Source organism: Neovison vison, chromosome 6, assembly GCF_020171115.1.
Source record: "Neovison vison isolate M4711 chromosome 6, ASM_NN_V1, whole genome shotgun sequence".
Taxonomy (NCBI): Eukaryota; Metazoa; Chordata; class Mammalia; order Carnivora; family Mustelidae; genus Neogale; species Neogale vison.
The window spans coordinates 42,621,105-42,643,690 of NC_058096.1; the positions used below are offsets into that span (position 1 = coordinate 42,621,105).

General features: G+C 36.6%; 1 protein-coding gene across 1 annotated transcript in view; it reads left to right on the top strand.

The window, feature by feature from the left end:
* NSUN3 (NOP2/Sun RNA methyltransferase 3) overlaps positions 1-22,586 on the top strand; it is a 55,422-nt gene that overhangs the window by 8,054 nt on the left and 24,782 nt on the right. Inside the window, exons 3-5 of the mRNA XM_044251179.1 lie at positions 3,896-4,239; positions 14,226-14,380; positions 15,115-15,236. Of these exons, the coding sequence (XP_044107114.1) occupies positions 3,896-4,239; positions 14,226-14,380; positions 15,115-15,236 (621 nt within the window). The remainder of the gene's footprint in view (positions 1-3,895; positions 4,240-14,225; positions 14,381-15,114; positions 15,237-22,586) is intronic.

Genomic DNA, 22,586 nt, shown 5'->3' on the forward strand with positions numbered 1-22,586 from the left:
AAGTCCTCTGATGTACACTCCTGTGTTATCTGCTGGGCTACTTGTCTATCCAGTTAGAGCTTTGGACTTGAGTAACCATTGGCCTGGGAGGCCCAGGGGTATCATCCTACCAATGCACTGGAGTGTGAGTGTGTGCATCTTTGTGCGCATGTGCTAGGAAGAGGGGAGGTCACTGGTAGTTGGGGGGGGGGTGGTGCCGAGACGCACATTAATATGCAGTTTTGCTTTCTCGGGTAGGAGGCACCATCCTGAGCAGTCCCTTCATCAAGTGGTCCCACTGCAGGTGCTCCAGGCAGCATGTATCAGGCTATTCCGATTGTTAGGAGCAGTGGGAGGCCAGGGCACTGACGCTAGTCCAAGGTTGGGGTGAAAATTCTGTCTCTCCCTGTGGTATGCTGCTAGTGCTGCAGTACAAAGGTCTCACACTTTGTTAGACTTTAAAGTCAGCCAGATTTTGAATCAGGTACTTCTGCTTAATAGTGATAGAACCTTGGGTGAGTTGCCAGACTTCGAGAAGCTTCAGTTACCTAACTTCTAATATGGGGGTAATAGCTGTCCTTCACGGTAGTGATGGTTAAATAAGCTAAGTATGAAAAATGCATATTGTAAACTTATTTTATTCATTTATTTACTTTTTTAAAACCTTTTATTTATCTGACAGAGATCACAAGTAGGCAGAGAGGCAGGCAGAGAGAGGGGGAAGCAGGCTCCCTGCTGAGCAGAGAGCCCGATGTGGGGCTTGATCCCAGGACCCTGGGATCATGACCTGAGCTGAAGGCAGAGGCTTTAACCCACTGAGCCACCCAGGCGCCCCGCATATTGTAAACTTATGATTAGTAATTTTTATTATTAGGGTGAGGTGGAGTGGGTGGATTAGGTTGTAGGTAGACAGGTTTCTCTGAGGAGATAAAGCCTAAACTGGCCCCTCAGCAGAGAGTAGGGGAGTCAGCCAGGTTTTAGGTGGGCCATTGTAGGTCAGCAGAAAGGTCATTCTAGGCAGAGGGAGCAGTTAATCCTGAGACTGGTAAAGGCTAAAGAAAACTTATTCCAGGAAGTGCAAGGACTTCAGTAAGGTTGCATATCGGTTAGGAGGAGTCAGAAAATTTTTTTAAAGCAAGGTCTTATTTCATCCCGTTGTTAGAGAATGAGAATAATTTCTGAAGATTGCTGACTCACTCTGCCAGAAGTATGTGTATGTATGTGTTTTGTGTGTGTGTGTGTGTGTGTGTGTATGTGTGTATATTTTAAAGATTATTTATTTGAGAGAAAGCAAGGGCAGAGGAAGAGGGAGAGAGAAGCTTTAGCAGCTTCCCACGTGGGGCTTGATCTTAGGACCCTGAGATCATGACCTGAGCTGAAACCAAGAGTCAGATACTTAACTGACTGAGCCACCTAGGGGCCCCAATAAGTATATGTTTTTAAAATCCAATGAGGCTTTCTCCCCTAGGGTCCTTCAGTGAACTTTTATCACATTATACTTGACCCATATAATCTGCCACGAGCCCCAGATTTTTTTTTTTTTTTTAAGATTTTATTTATTTATTTGACACAGAGAGACAGAGAGAGAGACAGCAAGAAAAGGAACACAAGCAGGGGGAGTGGGAGAGGAAGAAAGAGACTTCCTGCCAAGTAGGGAGCTCAATGCGGGGCTCCATTCCAGGACCTGGGATCATAACCTGAGTGGAAGGCAGATGCTTAACCGACTAAGCCACCCAGGTGCCCCAGATTACTTTTAATTACCCAAATGCACTGTCCTCCTTCTTACGTCTGCCTGTGCTATTGCCTTTGTCCTTCAACTTCCCTTCTCATTTTGTCCTATGGTATTCCTCCTTATCATTCAAGATTTAACATATTGTATAATAAACAAAAATAGTGTTCCTAAACTAACAATCCTTTTATATACAATAAGGTTAAAAGGAAATATGCAGGAATAATAACCTGTACTAAGGGATCAGAAAGAAAATGTGACTAAATGGAGAAACATTGTAGTTAGGGTTGGAAAGACTAAATACAATAAGGATGCTAATTCTCCCCAAATTTACTGCATTTAATATAATCCTAGCCAAGATGTCTATCTATCTATCTACACAAATATTTTATAAATTATTTTAACTGACCCAACTGATTCTAATGTTCATCTGAAAGAATAAACATTCTAAAATAGCTTTGGAAATTCTGAAGAAAAAAAAAAAAAGATTTGTTCTGTCAGATATTAACCAATTGAAAGTACCCTACCATTGTTAGCTAACGGGACAAACCACTCTAATCTGTATGAATTAAATTATGTTTCTTACTGTTACTTCTCTGTTATATGAGTCAGAACCCTGGGTAAATTTTCATCCTGTTTCGAGAGTAAGATTAGGATGGACTGAAATAAAAGTTACAACTGTGACATTTGCAAATCTTCCCTTTGGGTCCATTTTAATGCTGTGGCTCCCAAAGTGTGGTTGGGAGGATTAGCAGAACCATTATCACTGGAGAACTTGCTAGAAATGCTAATTCTCAGTTCCTGCTTCCAACCTACTGTATCAGAAAATCCTGGAGGAGGGCTTAGCAGTCTCTTATAGACACTTGATGCATGCTAAAGTTTGCAAAGTACATTCTTAAAAAAAGAGGTTGTCATCTTCCAGAATTCCTGAAACAGACAAACTGAGCTCCCATGATGGTGGACCATCATAGTAAGAGGCAGTAAAGGAGAAAGCAGTTTCACGTGTTAGCCTCCAGTTGAAATTTACCTGGCACAGTTCCAGTCGCAGGTGTTATATTTCAATCCAGCCATTTCTCACATAGTCAACTCCGGGGTGAGTAGCAGCTGGAATTTATTTAATTGACCATGGTTAATGAGGCTCCCAAATAACTCAGCTAGAAAGGTCAGCTTGTAAATAAATTAAATATTTCCTGCTATATCATATGTCAGTTGATGTGAGCTTGTGACTGTTAAGAGCTCTAACTGTTGGACTAAATAAAAAATTAGGAAAGAAAATCTTCTGGTTAAGGCGGGAGGGTGGTGGTGGGTGGTACTGTCAATCCATAAGTAATTTTTTTTTTTTTAAAGACTTTATTTATTTGTCAGAGAGAGAGGGAGAGAGAGCGAGCATAGGCAGACAGAATGGCCGGCAGAGGCAGAGGGAGAAGCAGGCTCCCCGCCAAGCAAGGAGCCCGATGCGGGACTCGATCCCAGGACACCGGGATCATGACCTGAGCCGAAGGCAGCCGCCTAACCAACTGAGCCACCCAGGCGTCCCACCATAAGTGATTTTTAAACCATCTCGGTTTTGTATCATCTGAACCACTGAGTGCCTCACTAACTCTCTTACTGTAGAGTTCACTGTAGTTCGTTTTCCATACTTTTATTTCCTGAGAGGAAAACTTTAACACTCACTCCTCTAAATGCCCTTTGATGATAGTACTTTTCCCTCCAGTAGTAATAGTCTCAGGTTTTAAATTTTGTCTTTATGAAAAACACTTGTGCAAAGAATGATTGACAGTCTATTTTGATGTATTCAGAGGTATGAAAAGATCATGTGTTTTTGGCAAGATGTTCTGCAGGAAGGTACTAGGCTGAGGCAGGTAAGGCATTCCTCTCTGGTGCAGAATTTAAGGAACCCCTAAAACTCAATAATCAAGTAATACTTTAACGGGTACAGTTGATACAAAAGAAAGAAAATCCATGATGAATAAAATACCAAAGTTTTAAATAAAGTCAGGATCATGACTGTGGTAGGTTGAACCATATTGGAACCTATGGCAAAAGGGCAAAGTCAGTGATACTTATCTTGACTCTGAAAAAAATCACAGGTGTGAAACTAGGACCCCGTTCACTTGATTAGTAATATAAAATTGTGTTTGTATATATAATATTAATACTATTTTGTTTTTCTTTTTCTGCTTCTAGGGATATTCTAATATCACCGTCATGCTGGCAGTATGCTATCCTTCTTAACCGATTCAATTATTCCTTTGAATTGGAAAAAGATTTACATTTAAAGGGCTATCACACACTCTTTCAAGGATCTTTACCCTACTATCCTAAATCAATGAGGTGTTACCTTAGCAGAACTCCAGATAGAATGCCTTCAGAAAGACACCAAATTGGAAATCTAAAAAAATATTATCTCCTGAATGCTGCCTCTCTTCTCCCAGTATTGGCTCTGGAATTAAGGGATGGTGAGAAGGTTCTGGATCTCTGTGCTGCTCCTGGAGGCAAATCGATAGCTCTGCTTCAGTGTGCTTATCCAGGTAGTGTGCTTTTCTTTCAGTAACTGACAACTTTTAAATACCCATGTATTTCAAAGTACTTTCAAAGTATATGGGAAGAAGTGTAAGATTGAGTTTGCAGACTTTGAAAATCTGAAAACCAGGACAGTATGTAGAATGGAAGTTTTAGCTGAGGAATCAGTGTAATTTTTTTTTTTTTCAGCTATGTATTTGCAGGTAATTTTGAACAAAACAGTCACATTTTGTAAACATAAATCTGTTAGGTAAAATGAATCCTGATATGCTAATAACAAAGACTTTTTATTTTATTGTTGACTTTTATACTTGAGAGTCTTGTATGATATGTCATCATACTTCTAGGCAATAAAATATGCACATTCAAAGTCATTTTTTGTATCATTAGACCGTAAGGTTGTAAGGCAGTTTTGTCTAATAGAAATATAATGTGAAGTGCATATAAAATTTAAAATTTTTAAGTACTCGTTAAAAAAAGTAGAAACAGTTGAGCTTAATTTTAGTAATAACATTGTGACCCAGTACATCCAAAATATTTCAACATGTAATCAAAATAAAAGTTATTAAAGAGACATTTTGCGTTCTTATTTTCTTACAAAGTCTTCAAAATGGGTATGTATTATACGACACATTTCGTTTGGGACTAGCTGCCTTTTAAGTGCTCATAGCCACATGTAGCAAATGGGTATGATATTAGACAATGCAATTTCTTTTTTATTTTTTTTTTTAAGATTTTATTTATTTATTGACAGAGAAGAGCATAAGGAGGGGGAGCAACAGGCAAAGGGAGAAACAGGCTCCCTGCTGAGGAGGGAGCCCAGGGTGGGGCTTGACCCCAGGACCCTGGGATCATGACCTGAGCCAGAGGCAGATGCTTAACTGACTGAGCCACCCAGGATCCCCTGCACAATGCAATTCTAAAAGACTTTGATAAGTTTTTTGGAAGTAACTTACCTTTACCATTATTAGTATAAAAATGATGAAATGTATGTAAATGTACATTTTTATATTTGTTAAAAGTAATGAGTCAAGCAATAGCATAAATTATTTTCCTAATTAGATAATAGGACTTTTTAAAAAATTACTTCAGATTTCCCTGGATAAGTATTACTTATTGCTTGGTAAGATAGGGTTCAGCATCAGTTGTCTGATTTTCGTCTGATGGTTTTTATGAATGCAGATGCTGTTTTTTATTATAGATTGTGATGAAAATGGTGGGAATTATGTTATAGTGGTTTCACCAAGCCCTTTAAATCTTGAATTATGACCCCAAATGTCCATAAATATTTTTCTTCAAGCATTATTTTAATGATCTGCTAAGTAAGCACCAGCTTTTGATTTTGTTGAAGGGAAAGGGTTACAAACCATCTCTGTTACTACAGGCTACTTTGCCTAGTTGTTTAATTCATTCACTTCCTTAGCCAAGGTACCCATGTGTTTAATTGCCTTTGTTTGGTCCTTTGTAAATTTCTGTACCCTGACACAGTTTGCTGTAAAAAGATCCTGGAAAAGTGGGAAGCATGCTTCTCAGTTATAAGGTTGGTGACGTGTCATTGTGAAAGGAGATGCCCTGACCGGAGGTGTGCTTTAGGAAGTGATCTGAACATGGATTCTTTTTTTTTTAAAGATTTTATTTATTTATTTGACAGAGAGAGATTACAAGTAGGCAGAGAGGCAGGCAGAGAGAGAGAGGAGGAAGCAGGCTCCCTGCTGAGCAGAGAGCCCGATGCGGGACTCGATCCCAGGACCCTGAGATCATGACCTGAGGCGAAGGCAGTGGCTTAACCCACTGAGCCACCCAGGCACCCTGAACATGGATTCTTTTAAAACTATCCAACTTTGCTTATTATCCCTTAGAAAGTTGTTAGTATCTCTAGGGCATGCAAAGCCCAGTTTGAAGACTGCTAATTTATATCTTCCTTTGAGAGCACTCCCTGTTGAAATAGATTTCATAAACTTTTTTGACAGCTGTGAATCCAGTAGTATTAGGCGTTGGTACAAATATATCCATTAACTACGTATTTAGGAGGAAACATATTGTGTGTTTTAGAGTTGTTATTAAAACTCTGTTATTGAAGCTTGCTGTATTTTTTAATGTAAGAAATCAGAACAAAAGAGGTAATTTTATAAGGCTATTTTTATTATTTTTATAATTTGAGCTGAAGATTTATGGAATCATGTGATAAGGAGTATTTTTACTTTCATTTTTTTTGTGTTCTTTGGCAGTATTCTTATTGTCTGTTATCAATTTTGAATAGAGAATTTTTAGTATTGTAAAAAAATGGAAGAGAAATATGAAATTTGGGTACCATGTTAAAGAGAGCATTTTAATCCTAAATTATCCTTATTAGTAGGCTGTATTTCACATGCTTATGATAGGGAAGCTGATTTGATTAGGAATACAAATGCAAACTGATATATCCTAGGAGTTTGAATTGGAGAAGAATCTTACTGTTCTTACATCAAGGGCAATGAACTATAGGCACTGTTCCAAATAAAGAAGCTTTGCATTTAAGTAGGACTGATGATAATGGTTTGGTAAGAAGTACAGATGTCTTCATGCTGATGCTCAAAGCCCAAATTAGGTTAGCTACACTGCTTGAATTTGGAATGCGGAAGCAATACTAAAATAAGCTTTTAAAAACAAAACCCAAAATGATGGCTGCAACTAAATGTGCATTTATACAACAAATTTCTTTAGATCACTACTGGCCTTTATTCTGGGCCAAGAGGCTCACAGCTTTGAATGACTAAAAAGCTCATATTTAGGATGATTAAATTAGTTTATTTTTCTTTTGGTCCAGCTGCTCCCACCTGTTGACACAGTGACAGATTATCCATTTTTTTGTTTTTGTTTTTATTTTTGTTTTTGTCAATATGGCCTTTGTTAGCCTAATATGTGCCAGGGACTGTAGTAATCACATTGAGTAAATCTGTGTTTTCAAACATTTTTTAGTAGTCTTTGCTTCCAGCGTCTTAGCTGTATTTCTATATATACATGTTTCTGAAGTCCTAGGGCTCTGAAGAACACAGTGTGAGTATCATGGTGTATAGATCTTCTTTAACCCTGCAGCACCATTAGTTGGGCATTATTATGCCCACTTTAAAGATGAAATCAAGTAGCAGAGGTGGGATCTCAACTCGGGTTTTCAGGCATGTGCACTTGATTCTGTTTTGAGGTCTCCTAATGTTACTCAACTGCTGACTTTTCCAGCAACCGCTCCGTGAGACAGCTTCTTGAGAATAGGGGCCACTAGCACCATGCCCAGTCTATAACAGGTACTTAGTAAACCAGAATCTTGAAGTGGTTGTATTCTCAAGTGTATTTTAATCTGTTGTCAAACATGTTCTAACAAATTTGTTGTTGAATTTGTTGTGAAGTTGTAACATTGCTTCCAGATATCCGAAGAACCTTACCATTAGCTTTCGTATCACTTCTAATATATGGACAATACCATTATTCCAGTTTTTACATTGAGAGGGACATATAATTCCTCTGATAATCAGGATTATGGCTTATGGCTCCAAGGAATAATTAACAGAACTGAAAATAGGCATAATTTTTTTTTCCAAGTTAGTTGCATCAGATTAAATTAATGAATGAAACTAGCAGCCCAGTTTCTTTCCATGGACCAAAGGCTGCCTTAAACAGATGTAAAGCCTCAATGACTTACTCAAGTATTTTTTTTTTTTTTTAATTCACCCCCTTTCCTGCCTAGATGAATAAAATACCAAGATTTGGCTTATTTTTGACAATTTAAACATGAAGTTAATTCTGTTTCAATGTAGAAAGTCTTAGTATATATATGAAACTTGAGTTGTGATGTCTTATATTACATATTTTAAAAAGTTTAACTAATCTAAGACAATTTCAAATAAGATCTACATCTAGGACAAACAATGTAACATAAAGCTATGTTTTAAGTAAGAGAGTTCTTTTAAAATGCTGAATTAAGAATCTATACTAAAGTTAAGAATATTGACTAAATTTAATGAAAAGCTGACTTAATTTTCACTTTTAATAGTTTAAATATTCTTATGATGCTGTGTTTCAGATCAACTCAGCCACATTAGTGAGCACATACTATGTGTGCAAGGCTTTGGATGGTAGGTATGGAGCTGTGAAAGATGCAGAAGTAACTAAGACTTTGGATTCTTATAGAATGACAGACTAGGTCTTTTAACCAACTCCTGGTGAAAACAACTCTTGCTGAAAACAACTAACAAATGTAGCATATAGTATTAAAAACAGAATCTTTTTAAATGCATTGGTGATCTCCAAATACTCAGTGACCAAAATCTAAGAGATAATGGGAACCCAGAAGATCAGTTGAGCATCAAAGCTAGCTTTTCACTTATGGAGCATTTGCTTAACCTGAAAAAGTTGAATGTTGATATTCATTGCTTCATGAAAATATGGGAATAAAAGACAAAGCCAGAGCTTGCCCAAGAGAGCATCTGCTAGGAGGTTAACTTACAGAAAGCTGAGATTCCAAAATGGTATACCTTCCTTGTAAGGTAAACTAAGAAGAAATTGTCCTATCCCAAGGGACTGAAAAAGGAAACTGTCTGTTTTCAACTTTGATAATGGAGGAGGAATAGAAATAACCTCCAAAATTGAGTAAGCACAGCTAAGCCAGTGTCGACCATTATGGTCAAGTTGCAGAACATTGAAAAAGAAATCTTAATAGCAGAGGACGATAGTTGACCTTCAAAAGACAGCAGACTGAGGATTGACCTTTGAAAGTAACAATGGAAACTAGCATTCAGAGGAACAATGTTTTCAATGTCCTGAGAAAAGATGATTATAAATCCAGAAATATATTCACCAAAATATCCCTGAAGAACAAAAGTGAAATGACATTTTTTTTTTAAGAGAGAGAGAGAGTATAAGTTTGTCACCAATGATTCTGAAAGATGTGCTTCAGGAAAAAGGAAAGCCATTGTAGATGGATGATAAGGTAATAAGAAGAAATGAAGAACAAAAAAGATGGGCAATATATAGGTAAAATCTAAAAGTCATTGACTAGAGAAGACAATGATGATAATATTTTGTGTAGTTAAAAAATGTAAGCCCAAATAAAACCCAAATTTATAGTAACAGCATCTAGTTTGGGAGGGAGAATTAAAAGATTATTACATCTTTTAGGAAAAACAGGTTGACTAACTTTATATTTTTTTTACATAAGCATGCATGTTAAAATTTTTAAGTTTACCAGTAAAATAGTGGAAATGGAATATAATATTTAAACCAGAAAAAGGGAGAAGTAGAGTGAAAAATAATTAAGTATCTTTCCTAGTATCTGATGGGGACAAGGTGTGACTTTGGGGAGGTCTCTTGGCCCCAGTTTATGTTCCACAGATGTCTTTGGCTTCACCTTTACTCCCATTCCTTACTTAAAGGCTTGAGACCCTTGAATTGTTTCCAGACTGGAGAAACCCTAGAAAAGATCCATGCTGTTCCTGCAGTTTTATGCTGATAGGGTTAACTGCCGTCACAAATTGAGCAGCCTCCAGATGGCTGCCCGCTGACAAGCAAAAATCACCACACCTGAGTGGTTGCTGTAACTGGCCTTAGGACTCTGACTTGTTTGTAGGGGCCAGATAGCACAATCCTGAAGTGTGTGGGAGTTAGCAACTCTTGGAATGGACTTTGACCAACGAGAGGCAGAAGACAGGAAGATGACAGCAGATTAATTGTTCTCTTTCCTTATTCCACTAAACCCCATAGTTTCTTCTAAGGCTCATCAATTTCAGATGAGAGATGGACCAGTGCTGTAGCCCGCTTGATTACAAACCCTTTTATATTTATGCTCTGTCTTTTTATGATTTCCTTCTCTTTTCTTTCACTCTAGTTTCCCTGTGGTTGTAGCCCCTCCAAAACATTAACTTTTGCCTTCAGTCATTTTCTAGTGATCTCTGGCTTTTAGACAATTGTCCATAACCTACATTAGCAGATCCTCCAGAAGTCCCTGAAATAAATACGTAAACTAAATTTAAAAAGAGAGTATACTACCTGTATAAATGCAACTTTAAGGTGATTTCTTACTCCTTTCTCCCCACTAACAAAATTGATGCCGTCTCCTGAGCACTTTCCATATAGAAATTGCGGTGTGGTGGTAGTAGAAAGGGTAAGCAGTGCAAGCAAACACCACTCATGAGGCAAAATATGGATAAGTACTGTGGAAGAGGTTCCAAGTATGTATGAGAAGTGGACAAGTCAGTCAAATTTGGTGGAGCACAGAGTATGTTGGTAAAACTGGGAGGTTAAAATTAAAAGGTTGTCTTAAGGTCTCATTATCACAGACCTTGAAATAAATCAGTAGTTTGAACTTTAATGGATGATGGGAAATCTTTAAATGTTTTTAATCATGGTGTGACAATCAGAACAACCTATGTATAGATACACATAGAGAGAGATATAGATGTATATATATTTATACATATATATATATATTTGAGCAAAGGGTTTACAAAAATATTTCTCCCTCTACATTAGAATTTCACCTTCATGTAGTTTTCTAGCTTTGTTTCCCTGGTAACCTAACAGATTGTCACTACGTTTCCAGGCAATATTCATGATAAAAAAAAAAAAAGACCCTGGGGCGCCTGGGTGGCTCAGTGGGTTAAGCCTCTGCCTTCCACTCAGGTCATGATCTCAGGGTTCTGGGATCTAGTCTCGCATGGGGCTCTCTGCTCGGCGGGGAGCCTTCTTCCTCCTCTCTCTCTGCTTGCCTCTCTGCCTACTTGTGATCTCTCTCTGTCAAATAAATAAAATCTTAAAAAAAAAAAAAAAAAGAGAGAGAGAGAGAGACCCTGATGGGTAAAATGCAAGTGTCCTGGGGGAAAGAATAAATAAGTCCCAGAGACCCAATAGGGATTCCCTGATTGGGTGTCTCTTGAGTACATTGATGCTTGTTATTGGGCAGTCCTCTTGTAAATGAGCATCCCTCATGGGGATCCTGGAGGCTGTGCCCCTGGAGTAGTTAGAAGAGATGTTGTCTCCTGTGGCACATGAAGCTTTTAAGCCAGGACAGCTCCTACACCAATATGAATCTTTTCTTCTTGCACCTAAATTACCAGCTTACCAAAGTACAAGGTCTTCGTGAAAGAGGAATGTCTCACCCTGCCCTCTTGGCAAGCTGTGATTTCTGTCCTTTGTGGGATGATGCTGAACATGGCCTGCATAAATGTTGAGCTGAATCAGACTTGAAAATCTAATGGTTGAAAGACTACCTTAAATAAGACCAGAAAAACCTAGAAATTATAAAAGTGGTATGATTGACTATTAAAAAATTGTGAAACTGAAGAATTAAAAAACATAAATTCAGAAGACAATATAAGAAACATTTACAGATCAGAAGGCAGATAAAAGGATAATATCTGTATAATGAAAATATGTCTTACCTGTTAGTAAGAAAAATATAAATAGTGGAGCAGGAAAAAAACAAAAAACAAAAAATGAAGGATAAGAATAGGCACTTACAGGGGCGCCTGGGTGGCTCAGTGGGTTAAGCCTCTGCCTTCAGCTCAGGTCATGATCCCAGAGTCCTGGGACTGAGTCCTGCATTGGGCTCTCTGCTCAGCAGGGAGCCTGCTTCCCCTCCCCAGCCTGCCTCCCTCTCTGCCTACTTGTGATCTCTCTGTTAAATAAATAAATAAAATCTTTAAAAAAAAAAAAAGTATAGGCATTTACAGAAAAGCAAAACCAAATGGCAAATAGAAAATGAAAAAAATTATACTACAACATCACATCCCATTAACACTTCTTGGGGGAGTTTGGTGGAGGGACAGGGTGATATTTACTAAAAGTAAAAATTCCCCTTCCCTAACCTATCCATACCTCTGGAACTGTCTCATAAAAATAAAAATTTTGAAAGGACAACTGTAGAAGGAAGTTTATTAAATTTTATTTTTAATTTTTTTTGTTTATTGAATTTTACTAGTGATAACAATGTGAATGCTCAATGATTGGTAATGGATAAATAAAGGATGATATATCTATTTCATATACTATTTAGCAGCCTTTAAAATTATTTATATTCCTACCAGTTGACTTGGTGTTTTTTTTTTTTTTTAAAGTATTGGCATACATAGAGAAGAAGTCATGTATATAAATGTGTGAGTTGATAATATAAGTTCCTTTTGTTGGGGTAGTTGGGCAGTTGATGGAGAGGGTAGATGAATGAGATGAAAAAATGACAATATGAAAATATTATATAATTTCTCTTGTATCAGTTTTATATGGGTATACAAAAAGATGTGATATGGTATGATTATTAAATGGCTATCTGAACACTGGGTTTGAGGTAGTTTTTGATCTTTATACTTCTGTGCATTCAAGAATATGCTTGTATTTATTTATTTATTAAAGATTTTATTTATTTGTTTGTCAGAGAGCACAAGCAGGCAGAGTGGCAGGCAGAGGCAGAGAGAGAAGTAGGCTCCCTGCTGAGCAAGGAGCCTGATGTGGGACTCCATCCCAGGACCCTGGGATCATGACCTGAGCCGACGGCAGCGGCTTAACCAATTGAGCCACACAGGCATCCCCAAAAATGTGCTTGTATTTATATATTATATAATTTGTATTATATAATACATATAAATATTTATAAAAATATACACATATACTTAAATAAAGGAAAGGCAAAATAACTTTCATTAGGGAATGAACCATTTTGCTAGTGTCTTTGTACTGAGAAGCAGTATGGCATTAAAATACCACATTTAAACTTAACAACCACTTTTTAAGGTAGCCGATGTAGGGGAGATAAAGTTTCTCTTCCATCCTCTAGGGTTTTTCATTGGGACTGACAAAAAAGGTTTGTAGAAGTAAGGCATACAAATTTTATTTAATAAAATTTTACATGTACATGGGTGTTGCCATAGGAAAATGGAAGATCCACAAAAGTGGCTAATCATAAGTGCTTATGTAGTAGGTTGAACACAGAGTGCCAGTTTTGGAAAATGTTGGGAGGGAGAAGACAGGAAGGGTTTTTAGCAAGATCTGTACAGATTTCTTTTGGCCCAGATGCCCCAACTCTGGTGATAAGAATAGTTCTTCCCTTCTGATATAGAGAGAGTATTTTTCGTATGGGATTTCATCTCCTTTTAGGAAGAAAAAGGGAGGTAAAAATGCCCTTCCTGCTATGCTATTATTCAAGTGCCTTGAATTCAAAATAATCAACATGCCAAAGTGGCATATTTTGGAGAGGCATGTTCTGAATCCTTTCACTAGTACAGTCCTCATTTTACAGATAAGGGAACTGAAACTTTTTTTAATGAGGTCATGAACATTTTTTTAAATTTAAATTCAATTAACATATAGTGTATTTTAGTGACAGAGGTGGAGTTCAGTGATTTCATCAACACCTAGTACTCATTATATCATATATCCTCTTTAATGCCCACCACCTTTTTACCCCATCCCCACCTCTGTCCCCTTCAGCAACCCTCAGTTTGGGAAACTGAGACTCTCAAGGAGAGCAACTTCCCCAGAATCTGATAGTTCATAATTTGAGCCCGTGTCTTACCATAGAGCTAGTAGCTCTACATGCTTTCTTCCATATATCGCATAACTTTTATTTAAAATGAAAGTCTTCTGTCCTGGAAAGACATATATTTGGAGATTATATATATAAATAGATAGATATGGATATATAACAGAATATATCATTTACTCTTAAGAGCTTTAGGGAGAACTGTATTTGAGGTATTGATTGTGTAGCATATCTTTAGGAATCCATAATTAAATTTGAATGAGTAAATGGTCAGCGCTCCTAACAGGCTGTGTAGACAGGACTATTGTGAATGTTTTGTATGTGTCTATATTGCTGTTTTTAAAACCTTAGACAATCATAGTATTTACCTCTGTGCCCTCTATCTGCATAATTATGATGAATTGATATCATTCTGAAATTTATTTGATCAAAAGTAGAAATTTAACAATTCCATTGCATTCATTTTAAAACTTTTTAACCCTTTGTATTTAGGTTATCTTCACTGTAATGAACGTGATAGTCTGAGATTGAGGTGGCTGAGGCAGACATTAGAATCTTTCATCCCACAGCCGTTGGTAAATGTAATTAAAGTGTCTGAATTGGATGGCAGAGAAATGGGAGATGCCCAGCCTGAAATGTTTGACAAGGTACAGTTATTACATTGTTACAAACCGATGTGCCCCCAGTGATACCACTGTTATTTTGCTTTGTTGTTGTTGTTTTCCATTTGCTTCCAGACATAGCCTGATAGAATTTCTCAGTACTCTGGGAAATTTTGATAAAGTGAACAAGGAAGCAGTTTTCATTTGATGGTCAGCAGGGTTCAAAGGAAGTGGTAACATTGGGATTGGGGATTATTGAATGTTTTTATTTCCAGGTGCCTCAAAGATACTCAGGAAAAGATTAGATATTATTTGGGTCAGTGCACAAACATGTACGCTATATTGCTTTAATTTGGTAACATTTCATATTGGAGTATGACAGTTGAAGAAAAACATTTCAGCAAACCAAAATTGAAATAATAGTTCTCAAAAATAAATGCTGAGAATTCAGAAATATTGTAATGTCTGTTTAAAACAAGTAACTTGTAAAAGTTTTTGCTATAGCCATCAAGAATATGAAATACGAGTAGATATTAGTAGACTTTTAGTCCTCCTATTCCCTCTCCCCACCAAAACAAAAACAAACACTGAAAGGACACGAGAAATTTTCCTGTACAGTACTAGTGAAGAAATGTCATAAAGAATTTACCATAGTATATTTTTGGTTTTAAAAGAAATGTCTTTATTAGCTGTTTTTTGTCATATTTTACATAGCTTCTCCATGTATTTTGACTATATTCTCAATGCATGTGTGCATTATATATCCTTTTTTTCTCTAGGTGTTAGTTGATGCTCCCTGTTCAAATGATCGAAGTTGGTTGTTCTCTTCTGATTCTCAGAAGGCAACCTGGAGGATAAGCCAAAGGAGGAATTTGCCCATTCTGCAGCTAGAACTCTTAAGGTGAGGGCTATTAAAACAAAAGTTATTCTGGTTTCTAATGTAATTTAAGTTGGCATGAGAAATCATGACACAGAGGATTCCCCAAATGGAGCGTTTCCTGTGTAGGTGTTGGTAATTATTCCTCCAAAGGCTGTATTCAGAAAATTCTTAACCTTTTTCCTTCCAGCTCTCATGCTGTAAGGCGCCACTGCCCCCCCACCCCCTCAATGAAATGTAGTATTGCTATGCATTGTTTTTTAAAGGCTGCGTATGATTTTATTGTGGTTTAAAGTTATTTGCAAATCAGGACCATCTCAAATCTAGGGGTCAGCACACTATTCTTTCACCAGAACCAGAAGAACAGCCCCCCATAATAGTAGCTTTGGACTAGGATGTATTTTTTTTGATAATGGATACATTGTTCTGGATGAGTCAGCCTCCTAGGAAGTTGTGGTTTAGTGTTGACATTTACCGTCCCTTGAAGAATTTTCTAGAAGCATGTGTCCACCAAGAGATACTTGGTTTTCTTCCAAATAGAGGCTTTTGGGGACATTCATACTGGTTTCAAAAGAGTTTTCTAGTTATACCCTACTTGCAAGTAATTCCTATTCAATGCAGAACAAAAATTCTCTGGAATATTTAAAATATAATTTAATGACGTAATACCACTTGGATTATTAACTTTTGCATGTTGCATAGATCCTGCTATGATTTCTTTCTCACCTCAACTTTCTTGATTTGGCTTCTTAATTATTCCATCAACTCTGGGCCTTGCCATTGTTATACCTTATACCTTATAACAGACAGTACGTTTTATGACTGCTTATTAGCGTTGCGACCTCTGATTTTTTTTTTAAACTGTGATTAAGGAACCAAGCTTTCTGAAAATATCATTTTTCTTTCTCTTTCATGAAGAATCATCTCTTCACTTCTTTTTCTCTCCTGTACATTACCAAGCTTTTTGTGTTTTATATTCTATTGCTTTTCCTCCCATCTAGGCTCAGTTCATTGTAATCTGTTTTCTGTTCCCCTTATTCTTCCAAATTTATGCTTGTTAAGGCTACTAAAGATACATTAAATTGACAAATATTTTTCAGTTTTAACTTTACTTGATCTCTTAATAGTATTTTAAAAATGTATCTTATTATATAGCTATTACATGGAAACATTTTCATTGTAAAGAACTCAAATAATGAAAATGAAGCAAAAGGCCCCTTGGCCATGGACCCAACCAACTACCAGCTTCCTTTACTGAGCTAACTGTTGCACTAGTTTGGTGCACTCTTCCAGATTTTTCCTGTAGTTGTTTTTACAGTTATATGTGCATGGAGAAATACGTTTTAAAAATAACTGCTATCATTGTGTATATATTGTTCTGAAACTTATACTTGATTTTTCTTAGTTTTTTCCTTACAGATCTGCTTTGTTCTCTTCAACTTTTTTGAAATGTTAAATAAGATCAGTCTATTATATTCTATTTAATCCTCTATTTTTTGGATACATTTATTCCCCCCCCCCCCGCTTTTTTTTTTACTTAAACCATCCTTTAATTTGTCTCATTGGACATGATACTAGCATTTTTCTTGATTAAATATCAAAAAGTAGAAACAAGGATCATGGATACATTTATTCCCCCCCCTGCTTTTTTTTTTTTACTTAAACCATCCTTTAATTTGTCTCATTGGACATGATACTAGCATTTTTCTTGATTAAATATCAAAAAGTAGAAACAAGGATCAAACATTTTAGATGTATTGAATTATTCTCTAAAATAGCTATACCAGGGACTCCTGAGTGGCTGTCAGGGACACGTCTACCTTAGGCTCAGGTTCTGGGATCAAGTACCGCATCGGGCTCCTTGCTCACTGGGGACCCTGCTTCTCCTCCCGCCTGCTGCTCTCCCTGCTTGTGCTTGCTCTCCCTCTCTGACAAATAAATAAAATCTTTAAAAATAAATAAAATAGCTATACCAGTTTATACTTTCTATTGCATTTTTATTTCTATTGCATTTGACTTTATTGACTGCATGTTCCCTCTTCTTTCTTTATTTTTTTTTTTTAAGATTTATTTATTTTTGGTAGGGACAGAGGGAGAGCTAGAAAGAGGGTCTTAAAGCAGACTCTGCACTAAGCATGGAGCCCTGCGCAGCTTTATCTCACGACCTTGAGATCATAACCTGAGCTGAAATAAAAAATTGGAGACTTAACCAACTGTGTCACTCAGGCATCTCTGCTTGTTCCCTCTTACAATATTCTTGTCCCTTGATTTTTGTGATGATACGCTTTCCTGGTTTTATTCCTACTTATTTTTTTTTTAACCTACCCTTAACCATCGCATTTATTACTCATTGCATAGTTACTCGGTTGGCTTCAACTGATATAAGATGCTGTCCCTCAAGTGTGGGTGTCAGCTCATCTCCCTAGCCTCAGACCTATGTATTCAGTTATCTATGACATAATCTCTATTTGGAAGCCCCTTGGAAACATAAAACTGAATTTGTCAAGAGGAGGACTCATAGTTTCTAATGCTTTTCTGCCCCCCCATCAACAAAATAAAAAATCAAATAGAAACACCACTAATCTACCTCTTTTTTTCTCTATTCTGTATCTCAGTAATTTCTGTACCATCATACATTTGCCTAAGTCAGAAATCCATCTCCAACCCCCTTTCTGTTGTACTCAAGTCAATCGCTAAGATGTTTCAGTTGTACCTGTTACATATTTTTCAAGTCCATCCAATTCTATCCATCCTGAATAGCCTAACCTGAGCCACCAGCATTCTGTCATCTGAATCACTGCAGCTGGCTCCTAAATGCCCTGCAGGTTTCCAGGTGTGAGCTTCACTCCACTCTTCAGTAAAGCAAATCCGATCCGAAATGTGAATCTGATTGTGTCATTCTCTTTTTTAAAATCCTGAAGTGGTTCCCATTACCATTAAGATATCAAGTTCTGGTGAAAAAAAAAAAAAAAGAATTCAAATTCCTTAGTATAATATTCAAACTGTCTTTGGATATGTCTTCTTACTTCATTTGCCTCATTGTCTCAGGGCTTCTCTTACTTTGTATTCCACCAGAGCAGTTCTTCTAACTCACCTTAACAGTGTTCTTTCTGAGGCCAGGGCGTTTCCTTTTCCTTTTGGTTTAGAGTTCTTACTCATCCTCCCCTTTCTCTTGGCTAACTCTGGATTCTTTAGAAATTAGCTCTGACCTCTTCTTATTGAAACTGTATCTGACTGTCTAGGACTAGGATTGATATTCTCTTCTTGTCCTTACTTTAGTTTAAAAATATATTCTCAGGGGCGCCTGGGTGGCTCAGTGGGTTAAGCCGCTGCCTTCGGCTCAGGTCATGATCTCAGGGTCCTGGGATCGGGTCCCGCATCGGGCTCTCTGCTCAGCGGGGAGCCTGCTTCCTCCTCTCTCTCTCTCTGCCTGCCTCTCTGCCTACTTGTGATCTCTCTCTGTCAAATGAATAAATAAAATCTTTAAAAAAAAATATATTGTCAGTTCCTTTGCTTAACATTTGCCTAGTACTTACCTCTTTCTTCAACAAGACTGTTACAAGCCCCAGGGGAACAGGGATATTCTTGCTGTTTTTACTGCTAATACATAATTTGGTGTCTGCTATGTAAGAGGTCAGCAAATAACTATTTAAAAATACTAAATTACAAGGGCTGAGTATTTAGAATTTAAATGTGTAATTAAATTTTAGCAAAGTTAATCTGCCAAAAATGATATAATCACTATTGTGTGGCATAGTAATTAGGCATAAATATAAAGCATTTCTGTAATTTATTTTGATTAGTATTGCTTTTATGTAACCAAAACATGGTTTTAGTGTCAGTTTAGTTTTTTTCCTTCCAATTGGATACATTTCTCTTAACTTCATTTAGCATTTCAGTCATCGTTGTGAAGGTCACACATTTATATAAACCTCACATAGGCACCTACTTACGCCCTAACAACTACAGCCCTTCCTTAGTGGCCACTTTTCTCTCCCATCATCTTATTTCCCAAAAAGAATGGCTTTAGCATTATGTCATCTTAGTAGCATATATAAACAAGGTGCAAAACTGTCATCTCAATCACTACAGGTATAGATTTTTATGTAGTTAGATGTTACCCCTCCCATCTCTTATTCTTTTCCTTGAGCAGCTACACTCCATTGCCTATCTCTGATGTCTGGTCTGGGTGAGAGATTTGGGAGTCACCTACATAAAATAGTTGAAACTTTGGGTCCCTTGGCTGTGTAGTTATGATAATGGGGAAAGAGTGGGACACCCAAACTATAGGCACAGAGAATGGTTCTTATTCCATGACATCTACAAGTTTGGGGGTTGAAAAGATGAAGGGAAAAATGATAATTCCAGTCACAATTTCTCTTTTACCTCCTGTCCTTGACCAAAAATGAAATATATATTAATAGTAATTTTCTCATCAGGGATAGCTCTTTCACTATATCACATACAAAGAAATTTCTGAATTTCTTTGAAATCTTTCTCACCTGGTTATAGCCTTACCTTCCTTTAACAAAAGGTAATCCTTTTATTCCACAATAAGAAACAAAAGGTTTCAAATGCAAACATAGACAGGAAAGTAAATATATTGATGTATGAGTTTTAGTCACAAGTATAAAGGATTGACTGTAGATCCTTATTTGCATTTGCAAAGAGCAATTAGAAAGCAAGAAAGCAAATATTGCCTAGCCTGATATTGTGTACAGAAGATGACACTCAGAAGGGAGAAAATGAGTGGAACGGATAACTGAGAGGCAAATAAAGAAAAATTTTTGTACTGTTTTGTTGAAGACTAGTATTTGCATTTGTCAGCTGACTGATATGGTACTCAGAGATACTTTATACCCTCTGTGGCTGTACATTCACTTGCCTCACCAGAAATTATTCATATTTATATTAATTAGGCGTCTGCATGGTGTTCACAGTTTTAACTTTTGAGAACACAATACTGTACAAGCAAATACTACTCTTAACATATTTTTATGAATGTGATACTTAAAATAGAAATTTTGCTTATTACTATTAAATATTTTATCTATTTATTTGAGAGACAGAGATTGCATGCAGAGCAGGGGGAGGGGCAGAGGGAGAAGGAGAAGCAGACTCCCTCCTGAGCAGGGAGCCCTGTGTGGAGCTAGATTCCTGGAACCTGGCATCATGAGCTGAGCCAAAGGCAGATATTTAACCATTTCAGCCACCCAGACATCCCAACACTGTATTTAATAGAAGTTTCTAGATGTTACTTTTTTTTTTTAAAGAGTAATGTTAGTAGATATCTAAGTCTTTTAAAATTCTTTTAAAAATTAATGTATGTTTATAATCATGAAAATAGTATCCTAACTTGATTTTTCGTTTTAGCATGGAAAGCATATTGGAAGACACAATGGTGACAGGAGCTAGAGATCCCAAAGCACATGAGTTCATTGTACACTTATTGAGGACTCTTTCATTTATCCATACAGAAATGGAAAAATTAGAATCTTCTATTTAATTTATAAAACATGAAGATAAAGTTGTATACAACTCATACATCTTCCCCTGAACCATTTAAGAAGATAAGAATGTGGGACAACATTATAAAGAGTAATTGAATATAAGCCAGTTTTATTAATGGAGTACCATTTGAAAGTATAACTTTATTATTTCTTAGAATAATTTCTGAGACCACTCATTTCTGTTCCATACTATGTATGTACATACTACAAAGTCAGATTTTCTTGCCTCATTTTTATTTAAATGTATTAGGAAAACAGTGGGAAAATATACTGAAAATAATATACACATAGTCTCTTTAGAAAGTGGCATGATGTTTGTGCAAAAGGCATTTACATGATTTTTAGGAGGGAAAGCATGAACCGAAGAGTATGATTTATAACAAAAATATTGGTATGTTATTGCAGTACTGTATCATGTCATCCATTTCCTCAAGAGAAAATCAATCACATTTAAAATACTGACCCCTTCCGGTTTTCTTTTCTCACTAGTTGACAAGTAAAATCCAATTTGTGAACTCATTGAAAAGGAAGCTTAGATTATTCAGTAACATTTTGAAAATTTGTATAAATCGTCCAGATAACTATCCTTAAAAAGTAGTATTCTGACAGCAAGAATTGTGTTTTAAAAGAAACGTAAAAAAAAAAAAAATCCCCAACAACTCCTCTGTCATGCTTTTGAGCTGAGAAAAGGAATACCTAGTGATTATGGAGCATGAGTCTTCATCATTCATCAACATAGTGACCAAAATATTGATGTGTTCATGTTGGAAAAATAATATTTGGATATACAGTTCTATTAGAATGGAAGATTTCCACCACTCTTTTGGTCATGGAAATAATTTTGGTGGTATATAATTTCTTCTTAAAGATCAACTAATTCACTTAGCTTTGCATGCTGTCATTATATGCTTAGTCATATGTTTGAAATCCAGAAAACAAAAGCAAACCACTATTAATACTAATACTCTTGCTACTACTCTTACTTTACTTTCTCTTTTTTCTTTAAGTTAAATGGCAGGAGTCAGAGGTTCTCCGATTAAAAATATGTAATTTGGGCAAAGTACACACTTCTTTTAATAAGAGTCTGCAGATCAAAACATTCCACATTAAATGAAATTGTAAAATGTTGAGGGGACATCTATAGTTTGTAGCTACTGTATTTTCAACATTAAAAATATCTCAAGTATAGATTGACAATATGAAATAAAATCTTGAAAAAGAGATTTTATCAATACTTATGAATGGGGCACCTGGGTGCCTCAGTGGGTTGAGCCTCTGCCTTTGGCTCAGGTCCTGATCTTGGGATCCTGGGATCGAACCCCACATCAGGCTCTCTGTTCAACGGGGAGCCTGCTTTCCCCTCTCTCTCTGCCTGCCTCTCTGCCTATTTGTGATCTCTGTCAAATAAATAAATAAATAAAATCTTAAAAAAACCCCACTTATTAGTTTATCCAACACTTATTAAGTATTTTGTATCAGAACTTTGCTATGCACTGCAGATACAAAAATATACGTGAAATGCTCCTTGTTCTCAAGGTCCACAGGGCAGTTGTCATAACATGGGGCAACAACGTGGTAACAGAGTAGAGTACAGAGGTAGCAAGAGGAGGGATACCCAGCTTTGGTCAGGTTAAAGATGGCGTGTGGGTTTAACAAGTTCTATTTTACAAAATAAGCAACAGATAAATATTTAAACTAAAGGTGTTCTAATAATTTTTCATAACCTGTAAGTAATATAGGCTCATATAGCATTTGAAATATGAAAAGAAATATAAAGAAGAAAATAAGGCATCCATTGAAAGGAATTTATTTTGACTTCCTTTGCATATAGTAATCATAACAATAGAAATCATAGTGATATATA